The following is a 12548-nucleotide window of genomic DNA, read 5'->3' as shown; positions in this document are numbered from 1 at the left end:
GCAACGCAACCATCAGAGGAATGAAACAAAACAAAAGTGAGTAAAAGTGGTGGGGATCAGGGAGGTGAACATGACTGTGTGTACTAGAAAAACAGAGGGGCTGATAACAGAGAGACAATCTACACATACCACGAAGAGCTTGTGCCATATCTGTGCCCATTCCCTCAGAGTTGCCCCGAGCTCCTGCACCAGGGGTAAATCTGCTGGAATAATTATTTCCTGCTGGCTACCAGCCACAAGAAGAGAATAATAAGATACTGAACAAGTGGCTCATCAGTCGCAGATCATGTCACATCATTTGGACAAACTCAAGTGCATTTCTATACATGATAAATAGTTGGACGGTTTCCCTACACAGCCAAGTAAAGCATTACTGAATCCTCACTTATGATAATTACAAGTACACTGCTACGTTATTGGCAAATGACAAGGCAGGGCAGCAAATCAAAAGGAAAGTGGATTATCATCAAGATGATATGTTTACTGATATGTGATCTCACCCTATTCCTTCAACTGTTGCCTCCTTTAAGTGGATGTAGGAAGATGGGAAAATGCCCTGAGGAAACAATGAGGCACTATCAGCATATGCATATAGAAATAACAACATTGGTTAGGAGATAACGGAGTGCTAATTAAGCCCTTACCTTGTGTGATTTCTTTCGTAGCGTGTAGCCCCTGTACCAGCCTGGGGAGAAACAAATTAATAGAGAAAGCTATTACAGTGAGGGAGAGGTAGTGGACAAGGTAAGAGTGATGACAGTGCAACCTGTCAGGAGGACAATGCGGGAGACTCATTTACATTGTTATGTATTGCATATTGATCGCCGGCTAATTCAACATTTCATCTAAGTTCCTGAGTCAGCTTGCACAGAAAAAGGGGAGAGAGAGAGAGAGAGAGAGAAGGGATGTGTCGGGGCGTGTTGTGTTCAGCTTCACTCACCTTCCAATTTCTCAAGTATGTGCACCGTGTCCCCCACCTGTAGACACAGCTCCTGCTCACCACTGGGATCATAATTGTAGATTGCTGAAGTAAAAAGCAGGACTGTCTCATTATGAGAAACACACACAACATTCAGTAACCAGTGTTGACAAAGAAAAGGTTTCGGTCGACAGTTTGACTGACAAGTTTTCTTCCTCCTCAAGGTCCGGTGGATTAAGCAAAACCCCAAATCCCTTTTCAATAACTGCTAACACATAGGAGAAAGTGTGTATTTAAAAAGTTTTGGATCAGAGGTTTGCCTTCTCTCCCTGGAAAGGGAAACCAATTCGCCCGCCGTGTCACAGAACTTGGACTCGAAGGCAAAGAGGATCTTCAATCTGTGATTTATTCCTCATCTCAGTGCTCTTTCTTACAGCAGACGATGAGCTGTGCAGGAAGACTGTGTGACTCAAACCTCTAAAGCATTTTGATGACTCTTAATTGAAATGGAAGCCCTGAGGCTGTGTTTAATGTTTCAGCAAATGGACTGTTCTGGAGCAGGTATCTTCAGTGTCAACAGTGAGAGGCAGAGCTTAAAAGAAGGCGATGGTATCACACTCTCTATATTTCTGACCTCATCATACCACTGTGGCCTTTGGTCACAAGTTTCCTTTCTGCTAAAAAGGCTCACCTACCAGCCTTGCCCTTCTCTACATTCAGTTTATTAAGCTAACAGCTTTCCTGGAGGCGACTCCTGTCTTTCCCTTTTTAACTCTCCAACAAGGACATGTATGGGGCGGATCAGACGAGCGCACACGCAAAACCAGACAGGCGTTGCAAAAGACAAACCTTGCCTAACAATACTGTAGCAAAGGTCTTTGTCATGACTTGAGGGAGCTGCTATAGTGTGGAGCCACTCATTCTCACAGTCAGATAGAAGAACCATGAGCAGAGCTCTGTCCTGACTTGCATGGTGATAATGCTTGTTGCTGGAGGCCAGATTTCCGAGCACGCTTCAACTGGCTCAGCTTATCACACCTCAGTCTGAATACCAAAACTTGACAAAACAGTGAATGTGACTACCTCTTTTTCTCTCCACGATTTCCTCCTCGCTGACAGATTTTTCTAACTTTCCAGAAAAGAAATTTGCACAGGCATACATCAACACAGGGAATCAGATTTTAGTCCGAGACTGTTTTGTAACCAGCCCTTGGGCTTTTAAAAATACTAGGTAGACCCATGCTGCCTATGTTGTTAGGATCACCTGAACAGGTTCCTGTGAATGACACTTTACCAGGAGATCCCACAAGGGAAAACAAATACCAAAGCCTCTGCAAAACAAATTATGTTTTTCTTGCTTTTATTTACCCTTAAGTAAAAACATGAGTTTCCTCACATGGTGGTTATCACCTCTAAAAAGACAAACCACAATATTATTATGAACAGAAAGTTCCGTCCTGCAACACCACAGTGTGTGTTGTTTTATTTAAAAAGAAGTCACTGGCATGGTGTGAATACTGTTGAAAGGAGTTTTTGTTTTCCCCAGGAAATTATTTGTGCAGCCAGAACAATATCGAATGAAACGTGCACTGAAGAAATGACATCTGCCTCTGGTCATGCCGAGAGTGACAATGGTCCATTCTCCAACTTGACACAGTGTCCAGGCCTGGCAACGGCATGGCAATATGCCAGTGGCAGCGACCCAGTTGAGCGTGTTGCGATGCCACACTGTCTCAACTAAAGTCAGCAGTTTGGGCCTTGGCAGCGCAGCTCGTCTGTGCAACGCTGAGACGCACTATCTTCCTCTTAAACTTGAAATACTGAGGCTGTATCTGCTGTTGTAAATTCCAATAAAACCTCTATCTGCTCAGGTTCAAGTTAATGTGCATACTAATGTTAAATCAAAGTCAGCCTAATTCACTCTAAGTGATTTATCATAGAAGTGGATTAGCCAGCAATTTAAGAACAGCAGGGCTGAACAGTTTGAGCAGCTGCTGGCAGCTCATCAAAGTTAACACAATGCAACGAGAATCTATTGTTCTCATCACTGGCTGGGTGTGAAAAGCAAAACATAAACAAATTCTCCAAGTTATGGCCATGATAGAAAAATCGGACCAATGAATAAAACAAGTGGGGGGAAAAAAAACTTTGAAAAAAATGATGCAAGATACAAGAATCAACCCTTGAACATACAATTGAACAGAGAGATTGGTAAGCTGAACTCTGTCTGATTCCCTGCTGAATAACGTTCAGTCCAATACATGAAAGAAATGGAATAATAAAGGCAGTAATGGAGCAGACGAATGCCATGCTGCACAAACAGGCTCTGATGTAACAAAAACAACAACCTTCTTTTTCATTTGTACAGAAGAGCTTGAAAGCAAACCATTTTACAAACTACGCTATTCAATTTTTTTTTTTTTAAATCATCACAATTGAGAAATGTTTACTTCAAACCAAGTGGACACAGGTATTACATAAAATCTGATGTATTCGTAAAGGTCTTCAGGAAGACAACACTCAGTAATGTATCATCTATTTCTCATAAAACTTGTGTCCAAATGAACAAATTTGTGCTACCAAAGTAGGGAGAGGTACAGTTTATCTACAAAAAGTCATTAGGTAAAAGCAGGTCTATTAAAGCTTGTTTTTCAGCCAAATCTCCTCAGGCAGGACGTTTCAAAACATAAAGACCTCGATAGAAAAGCCTTTCACCTCCTGTCTACTGTCTAGACAGCCAGAACGATCCGCAGCTCTTAAAACTAGGCTCCAGATGATAAGTCCTTATAGGTTATCCATAAATCAGAAAGTTAATTCTCAAGTTCCAAGCTAATAGTGCAAAAAGGGACAAAATTAGACCAGTGTTGGCTCATCTTCTAATTCTAGTTAAAAACCCTGATGCAACATTTAATAGAAAGAAAATAAAAACTGTGTTATGTGACGGAGAAAAAAAAAAAAGCACCTTTCTCCAGGTTCTTAAAGAATTATTCTCAAATTAAGTTTTAAAAAGTCACGGGCTGCCCAACCATCTGGTCAGTTCATCAAAACTGAGAACAAGGTCAACACCTCCAATCTCCAAATCACCTGCTGCAATCAGGTTTGACATTGCAAGATGGACAATCAGGGGTGTAGTGATTGCAATCGATGGAGGCTGCAAATCTCAACAGCTTTAGATTTGTTTTACTAAAAAGACACCCACACAGCCTGCAACACCTGCACAGACAACAACTTTAAGCTGCTCATAATCTTAAAAAAACTCATTTGCTATTTATTGCATAATATCACTGAGTGGAAAACGGGGTTGAGCACTTGTAACCCAGTTCACACGAACTGAAGTGAGTACAAGCAGAAGTCAGTCTTTACGACTTGAATGGGTTGAAAGGCAGTTCCCTGAAGAAAACTGATAGTAATAATAGGAGGCAGCATTGCTGCTTTGGAAGAAATGTAAGGTATCGCAATCATTATATTATTATACAATATATACAACAAGTAAACCCCAGGGGTTTGCTGCTGTGATTCAAATATAATCATTAGAACAATAATATATTAAAGTCTCCCTCCATTCAAAGATGTGCTTTGCCTTGTGTGGCTTTTTGAGGTTCACGGTGCAGAGTTTGTCAGTCGTAGTATGTTTTCACATTCATCTGCTGAAGGGGAAAAGTTTCTCTGCACTAACCTTAAATCTGAGTTTACGATGTTTACATACGACGTGGATTTATGACGTCACACACCCCGACAATGTACTTTTCAGTGAAGTTGGAGTTTAACCTTTAAAGGGGTGTCACTGGTGAACTTTTAAATTAAAACGTATTGGCATGTTTAAAGCGCTGCATTTTTCAATGAGGGAGAAGAAGCAGATGTGTACCATAGTCTTTAAGACTACGCTACACTATTTAGCACTGCACTCCTGTAACATTGTCAGACTCACAATAGTCAGGTTTTGAAAAAGGATATAAAATGATGTAGCCAGGTGTACCATCTTTTTTATTCCATACATTTTTCTTCCTTGTTAAAACCTGGTTTTGCCTACATTACCCACAATGCTGGTAGTGGCTGGTGTATCCTGGAGGATCTAGCCTAAAGCACAGATGAGGAGCTAGAGGTTTGGTAAGTTCACTTCACTCTAACTCTATGTCCCCAAATTTTTTTTTTCATTTTCAAACTTCAGACCCAACCGCCTCTGATTCAAGTCACAGTATTTGAGGTGATTTAATAGAGCTTCCTCTGCAGCCACAGGCTTTAAGCTTTACACAACTTGTCACATATGTAGTAGTATTCCCCAACACCTTCTGAACACACTTGATGTGTAAAATCAGCAGAGTTCCCCTTTAACTTCCTGGCTTACTGTTATTCAGTGACCACATCTGTGAACAGCAGATGTGTAATGTTGTTGACATAAGCTGTCAATACAAATGGGAAGCTTTATCTTGGTTTGTTAAAATTCATGTAAGCATTTGCTCCTCATTAAAGACACCTTGCCTTGAAATCTAATAAACATACAGGATGCCAGTATAGATGCAAATAGTGTAAAAACAGAGATGCACATATTTTTCACCTGCTGATTTCAGTGCTTCATTTTAGCCTTTAGTACAGTGCTTCTCTTAAGGATGTGGAAATTAGGAGGCTATCCTATTATTATGGTGTCACAAATTCACCATAAAAGATAGTGATATCTTAAGCCCCATATTATCCATATTTCCCTGTTAGCTAGCATGATATAACTGATATTATCAGAAACCTTGCGATCTCTTCTTTCATCCCAAAATGTAGTTGCCTGTATTTGAGCGCAGCCTGGGTTGACTAATCGGATTAAAAATGTAAGACCTTGTACAGGGTCCGATGGTATTTTAAGGATTAAGTACAGTGTTAGTGACTCCTGCCCTGTTTCTTATGTGAATGTCAGGAGAACAGCACAGTCTACAGAATCATGCAGAGCAACAATTTTGAATGCCATACTAGGATCTAAAAGGATTAACACAGAGAAAAACATTCCTCAACATCAGCTGCTAAAACAAGGTCATACATGACCAAGTGTTTGTGCTGCAGAGCAGAACCTATATGCCCGAATTGTGAGTTCAAAAATGATTTTTAGTCACAACAGCGACAGAGCAAACAACACTGCCTTTAAAACCTAAGCTGAAGTCAATGAGAGGTGATCCAGCATAGGTGAGGTATTTTCAGTCCTGGGCTCTGATTCACACCTACGCCAGAAAAACTACACACTAGGTGTATTCATTATCCCCACATGCAGGGTTTTCTTCATGTGTTAACATCTACCGCACACCAGGAAACACGGTCTGCACAAGTGTCTGTAGCTTTAAGTACAGTCTTCGAGGTGAGTCAGAATGGTGTCCAATGACCAGCTAACCTGTGCTGGCTATAAAGTCATAAAGTCAGTAAACCAGACAGGGATTGAGCCAACAACTTTGGTTTGTGCTGATTTACTTTGAGGGTGTGGAAGTCTACCTGATAGCATGAACATGCATGCACAGTAGTATGCAAGCCCACAAACACACACATACACACAGGTAACAGGGCCACACCTTATCACAAACCACTGGAGTCAAAATAAAAAAAATCTAAACTCTAGGTTGTAAGGAACACAGACATGTGTTTAAATATGCTTACAAGTTATAGTTCATTACACTGATACAGGAAAGTCCTATGTAAGCATAGCCAAATGCCATTTGTCAACCCAATGTCTATGCAAATTTAATTCTCTTATCTCAAATACAGTACAGTCACAGCAGTGTCTCCCATGTGGGCCCCTACAGGAGTCCTTGAGGGGGCTTTGAGGGACCTTCCAGCAAAGTGAGGATTCATTTAAGTTCACAGTAACTACAGCAAGTCAGCTCAGATAGATTGAGTACAACAATGACTGCTATGCTCATTGAACTCTTGGCTCTTCTCCATATTTCCTCACCACCTATTATGGACAGCCATAAAAGCTTTTTTTTTTTATTACAACCAAATATCTGGAGTCACTGGGACAACACGGAGGGTAAATATCAAGTTGCCTGGTGTAAGAAAAAGTTTGTGAAACCCAGCAGGGCAACAGTGTTCATATCCGCAATGTACCGACGACGACAACAACAACAACAACAACAAAGTCGCCAATAACTTGTGTTTCCAAACTCCACTAAGTCCCCTTTCCTTTGAAAGTTGTTGGTGTAGTTGCTGGGAGTTCACTCGGCGATCCCACCACCAACAAACCACACGCACGATAAATTTAAGAACTTACCGACTCCGTATTTCTCTTTTTTGGTGGGAATCCAACGGGTCATTGCGTGGAAAGATGTAAAGTTGGCTGAATAAATAAATAACTATATACAGTTGCTAAACGAGGACGGGCGGTGCACTCCTGCTCATACCGAAGTCTAGAGTTCCGCCATCATGACTTGGGAACGGGGAGGGGAGAGGAGGGCAAACACTGCTGCGAGAGGAGAGAAGGGGATAGGCGTGAACCACGAGCTGCCCAAACTACCCTCCCCCTCACCCCCCTACACACACACACACACACACACACACACACACACACACACACACACACACACACATCCAGCACATTACAGCACGGACGCTCACTTCATCAACGGTTTGTCTCCAGGAACCTTGTCCGAGAAGCTATTCTGCCCGAGACGCCAGTCAATCGATACCTGTAACAATTCCTCATAAATCCTCAAATGAGCTAAAATTGAATTTAGAGAAATTATAGTGACTGAACTATTCTTCGTTTTGCTTCAAGGACTCCTGATGGTGTTCACCTCACTCTCACAACTACACTGACACGCACATTTGACAATCTAGAGTAGAATAATTAATCTAAACCCGGGTTATAAATCACTCATGTGTCATAAATAAATTATAACCAGGTTATTGTTTTTAATTTAAAATGAAATTGAATTGCAAGCTCCTTGCTACTGCTGCTGCTGCTCACACTGACTGATTTAAAGGAGACCCACTGTATTCTGAGTGACTAGACCTGGGACATGTTTATATCCTCAAATAAGAATTTATTTGATTTAGCTGTGCAGACCATTTCATACAAGCAGCACAAATAACTGTTTAGAAAAACATAAGTATGGCTAAAACAGTTGTATTGAAATCCATCAACGAGGCTGCTCGGTTTAATTTTTAATGTGGTTTCATCATGGTCAGTATATCACAAATATAGCTCACCACCCTCCTCCCCTGCCCAGTGAAGTAATTTACAGCTGCTGGCTGACACCTGGTAGCCCACTTAGCCTTTTGTTTGTGTTTGCCCAGTGTGTGTGTGTGTGTGTGTGTGTGTGTGCGTGTGTGTGTGTGTGTGTTTGTGTGTGTGTGTGTGTGTGTGTGTGGTCAGCCAAATGGTGCTGTCAATAATGTTCAGTCATCCAATGCTTTTGTTGTTCTCTTTGACAGGATGATGTCCATTTTTTCTCCACCTATTGTGATGTAGCTGCTTTAAAACACAGCTTGTGGTGAATTAGTACTAACACAACACAATATAGTGTGATTGAAAGCCATTATTGAATCTCACTATATTTGAAAAAGACAGAACTACGGAACATATGGACACTGCAAAACAGCGCTGTGAGCCGTTTGTTATTGGCCAAAACTATGATCAGGAAAGCAGAAATTTTTAAGAATCATAATTTCAGATGACATTTTGAACTTCTGCTACGAAAACAGTTACATGCATTAATCATTTTCTCCTACTTCTCAGACCCAGTATTGTGTTCTATTGTATTTTTGACAATTCATAAAGGATTGAAACACATTAATTGAACTCATCCGGAAATTAGCAACTAGAGATATATTTTGCAGCTACACGTACAACTTCCAAGCTTATGACTTGAGCTGTTACACATGATTATGGTGACCGGTTTCTGAGCTGAGCTGCAGGTGCTTGCCTCTGATTCTCCTCATACCTTTGGCAAAATTGTTCACACTTCATATCAAAAGTTATCTGCAAAAAGGAATACAATATTGCCATCACCTGACTGCTTTGTGCTATTGCAAACAGTAGACTGATGTATCACATTCTGTTGTGACATAGTGTTTTAGATGTCTGCTTCTATAACTTCATTAACTCTTCCCTGCAACAGAGCCTTTATAGGGAAATCAGTAAATTCACATGGCGGTGGGCTGGTCTATGTGTGTGGGTGCGGGCCTTGCATCAGTGTGTGACAGCTGTGACTGAGTCTCCACAGAAAATCCATGCTTCCCTCAACTTCTTAGATCAGATTGTGTCTTCTATTAAAACTCTCCCGCAAGGTGCAGCATGTTAGTAATAGCAAAAAAAAGCAAAAAAAAGTCTATCATCTATGTGCAGATGTGTGGGGTAAAGATGCACATGTGGATAAAAAGTCACAACAGCTGAACGTAAAAACTGAAGCTCTCACTTTCTGCATGAGAGTGAAGAAGTGTTCTGGTGAGAGTGGGCTGTGGTTATTGCCGAAAAAAGAAAAAAAAGAAAAAGAAAAGATGAAGCTACTGTTTTTGTCCTGAAACAGGAGCATCCAGTCTGTTTGCTTTGCCTGAGGGCCTCCCAGTGTGTCATAACAGACACGCTATGAATGAACATTTAGCGTGACAGACAATTGAAATGATAACTTCCCACACTATTTGTGGAGTATTTGTGGGCATACGTGCTGAAGAGTGTGTGCCTCTGAGTGTTTGTGTTTGTGTGTGCCTCTGAGTGTTTGTGTGTGTATGTTAGTGTGTGTGTGTGTGTGTGTGTTTGTGAGCATCCATATGTATGAAAGGTACCATATGAATAAAGCTTGACCCGTCTTGACTCCACTGTTATTCAGTTGCTGACATTAATAAACTCACTGAACCGTGACTTCTATGATGTGGGGAACTACAAGAGACTTCTGAGTGGTAGGGCTTTGGACGTAGCCCCCGCCAAGGTGTTCAGTTCCTGAGACAAAAGCGGACAAAAGGCCTAATGGATTTATGGGTCCACTGCCAGGACCGCATGACGCCAGAAGCAAATTGGGCCTAAGCACCCACCTGGCTGTCTGGCAGCAGAATCAGGTAATAGCCCGGTCCTGCAATGCCATGCAGATAGATCAATGCGCTATCTGCGCACAAGGACTCAACCTCCTGGGGCAGAAGTTGATTTGCAGTTGACTTTTTGGTGCTAGAAGTCATATTCAAACTTTTCTACTTCTACAGAATGTTAAATAAAAGATGTGTTTTTCTTGCTCTCGCTGCGCGAAGTCGCCATGGTCACTGTGTAATGATGCGAGCTGTCCATATTTTTCTGTGCTTATTTTGACAACTACATGAATTCCTGTACATTTACTGTGCCTGTGATCTATCTTCTGATGTTATGGTCAGATAAACAGAGTTATTTTTCACAGATGGGTTTCACTTGCAGCCCAGCCTGAAGAAATACAGACAGTGGGACCTATGCAGTGTTAATGCATGTGATCACAGAGTCAGTCGACTGCAGGTGAGTTAGGGTTAGCACATTTACACCCACAAGTCTAACATCTAATGTCTAGGTTGTGATGCACGACAAAGGATGTGCCCTCAGGCTCCCCCATTTGTCTCTATCTGACTCAGAGAAGCATCCTTTGTAGCACTGTAGTGGGTATGTACACCAAGAGAAGCAAGTCTCTATTTTTAGAGCGAGAGCGCCACATCTTTAAATGAAATAGTCTGCTGTCTGCTGTCTACCAGGCCATTGCAAAGGCTCGTTCCACAGAGGCTTTTAATTAGGTGGTTCTCTGAGATCAGCAGAGGGAGCCACAACTCTTATCTGAGACTTCCTTTTCTTTGTGAAGACAAAGCGTGGCTGTGTGACAACTGAAAAGGCAGACTGCAGCGTGACCACCCACCCTGCAGTCTGGACCACAGCCTGAGCAGTCTGAGAGGAGTGCACACATCCTACCTACAGTTTCAGAAAACACAATCAGGATGACAAGCGCTTCCCTCAAAGTCAAACTAATCCAAAGACATGGAAAGCAATAAGTCTGGTTTTTGATTATAGTCTCCCAGTGTTCATTAAAAGTAATGAATGCAAATATATGCTGTCTTTTGGAGGTGCCGACATCTGTGTACACTAAAGTGCAACATTTCACCTCAGCATTACCTCGGTTATAAACCTAAAGGTTGTCATGTAAGCCTGAGTACAAATCCAAATAACAAGCCGTGCTTCTGGTACTCTGGGTTGCAGATTAGATTCCTGACACTGAGACCAAAACAGTGCATGACTGTATCCTGTATCCTTCTGAAATGTGATAGCCATTTATTGTATTAGAAAGTTGATATTCTTCTCCATATGCAGACAACGTGTAATGACTCTGGGACTAAGCCGGTCTTTAGATGTGCTTTTAAATTCTAGATTTTTCCATATGTGATGATGATGATGTTAAAAACGGCTGGGACACAAGTGTCATATTTAGGTGTGGTGATGGAAGCTATTGAGTAAAACTGACGATATATACTATAACCATCCTGGCAGTAGGAGTGAAACACAGACGCTTTTACATTGAAAACAATCGTATCTATTTTAGGGTAACTTACTACACTACACACGTTTGTTTTACCTTTTTACAGGAAACTCAGCTGCTGTCAGTGTCTCCTGCTGCACCTCCTGCTCTTTGTTTTGTCAAGGATTGGTATATCTGGGAGGTTTCAGTGGGCCTCAGTGATGGGCCTCCTTCCCTTTCACATAGTGCATGCCCACAAGAGGGAGAGTTATAAGATTTATACACCACTCTGTTCACAGGCCAAATGTGACGGATGAAACAGGGGGTGAAACTCAATAAAAGATGAAATGTGGTAAAAATAATACAGCTTTTTTTTATATGCTACATTTACAGGGGATCTGTTTTCCACTGTGCCCCGAGACACAAAAATACACACAAAGACACACACGCACACACACAAACCCACACACACACACAGACCTGCAAGCTTCCCCTAACTGCATGCGACACGAGTGATACATATGAGCACCTGAGGGAGTATCTCGCTACAGTATACATCCTGCTGGTGGTGTACAGTATTTACTGTGAAGAGTGCTATCACTGCTTCAGCATCCTCTCTGCAGGCAGCTTACGTGTTAAAATCCAGCCAACAATATATCACTAGTGCACTTTTAATCAATAAGAAAACATTTGCAATATTGCTCTCGCTTTGAGTGGTGAGAGGTGTGTGTAAGCGAAGCCAAATTCATTGCAAAGTAGAATTTCTAATGATTAAACTGAGTGCTCCGCTGGACTGGCTCTAGTCTTAGCAGCTGAGAGCCACGGAGACAGGAGGATAATGTAGTCTAGCTCAAGGCGGGGTAAACCAAGGACAAGGATGATGGAGAGGGAGAGGAGAAGGAGATGCATATAGTTCATGCAGTTATTAGCATAGGTTACAATCCCCAAGATGATGCAAAGTGTGTTCAAAGTGTGCTGCATCCACTCCTGTGAGGGTTGTTGTCTAAATCTGTGTGTGCGAGAAGAGAAGACCGATAGAGAGTGTGCATGTTTCGTGTTCATCGGTGTGATAGGGATTACATCTCTGCAGATGCCTAAAGGAAGCCCTCGTTCTCTCCACCTCTTTGCCGGGTAAAAAACAGTCTGTCCTCATCCAAGGTTTAGTGCAGTGAGATACTCACCCCACCCCACCCCACCCCACC

At 41.9% G+C, this 12548-nt stretch overlaps 1 protein-coding gene across 3 annotated transcripts in view; it reads right to left on the bottom strand.

Annotated features, from left to right (window-relative positions):
• Positions 1–7321, bottom strand: part of dock5 (dedicator of cytokinesis 5) — a 30161-nt gene extending 22840 nt beyond the window's left edge. For all 3 annotated transcript variants that reach the window (XM_087170316.1, XM_023394113.2, XM_023394114.2), the window contains exons 1-5: positions 7161–7321; positions 941–1024; positions 645–685; positions 501–556; positions 130–226 (exon numbers count right to left, since the gene is read on the bottom strand). In XM_087170316.1, coding sequence (XP_087026442.1) covers positions 130–226; positions 501–556; positions 645–685; positions 941–1024; positions 7161–7203 — 321 coding nt within the window. In that variant the 5' untranslated portion in view covers positions 7204–7321. The remainder of the gene's footprint in view (positions 1–129; positions 227–500; positions 557–644; positions 686–940; positions 1025–7160) is intronic.
• Between the last annotated feature and the right edge of the window lie 5227 nt (positions 7322–12548).

Source organism: Seriola lalandi, unplaced genomic scaffold, assembly GCF_002814215.2.
Source record: "Seriola lalandi dorsalis isolate HSWRI2012SDOR001 ecotype SW California unplaced genomic scaffold, Sedor1 jcf7180002054945, whole genome shotgun sequence".
In the NCBI taxonomy this organism is placed as follows: domain Eukaryota; kingdom Metazoa; phylum Chordata; class Actinopteri; order Carangiformes; family Carangidae; genus Seriola; species Seriola lalandi.
This window is presented reverse-complemented; position numbering and strand designations above follow the sequence as displayed.